The 692-nt window shown below is 66.8% G+C and overlaps 1 protein-coding gene across 1 annotated transcript in view; it reads left to right on the forward strand.

Annotated features, from left to right (window-relative positions):
• The window catches only part of CAMK2A (calcium/calmodulin-dependent protein kinase II alpha), a 32,423-nt gene that overhangs the window by 14,477 nt on the left and 17,254 nt on the right, over positions 1–692 (forward strand). Inside the window, exon 3 of the mRNA XM_009322749.1 lies at positions 403–457. Coding sequence (XP_009321024.1) covers positions 403–457 — 55 coding nt within the window. The remainder of the gene's footprint in view (positions 1–402; positions 458–692) is intronic.

Here is a 692-nt window from a genome sequence, read left to right on the forward strand (position 1 = left end):
CCTGCGCCCGGGCACCTCTCCTGATGCGGCAGAGGGCTGGGGCCACCCGCGCCTGCAGCCTGCCCAGCGCCCAAGATAGCCCGGCAGCTGCCCGGGACCTCGGCCAGGCACCAGCCCCGGGCAGTCCCTGATTTGGACATGACCTTTGAGCCTTGCACTGCTGCCCGAGGCTGGGGCCACGGCTGGGGTCCCCTGTTGAGCGGGGAACCCCTCCCCAACCCAGCCAGCGGCAATAGCAAGAGGAGGAGGGAAGAGGAATAGCCCCGCTCTGCCCTCCTCCAGCTCCTGCTTGTGCCCAAAGGGGAGCAAAGGCGTTCCCGGGGAGCGGGGGGGAGCAAAGGCGTTCCCGGGGAGCGGGGTGGGACCCAGGCGTACCCCGTAACCCTTCTGTCTCTGCTGCAGTGAGGCTCCACGACAGCATCTCCGAAGAGGGCCACCACTACCTGATATTTGACCTGTGAGTAACGGTTAAATGCATCTCTTAATCCACCGGCAGCTGCATGCTTCCACCCCAGGGCGACGCGCCCTGCACCCCCGCAGCCCCCCCGCCCCGAGCTTTCCCCTGTCCTCCACCTCACCCAAGCCTTTCTTGGGCAGGATTTAAACCAAGCTTGGGTCCCTCAGGCCGGCCAGAGGGCAGGTCCCTGCCCTGCACCCCCTACGCTCCCCCCGTGCACGGTGCAGCAGCATTT

Source organism: Pygoscelis adeliae, unplaced genomic scaffold, assembly GCF_000699105.1.
Source record: "Pygoscelis adeliae isolate BGI_AS28 unplaced genomic scaffold, ASM69910v1 Scaffold34, whole genome shotgun sequence".
NCBI lineage: Eukaryota > Metazoa > Chordata > Aves > Sphenisciformes > Spheniscidae > Pygoscelis > Pygoscelis adeliae.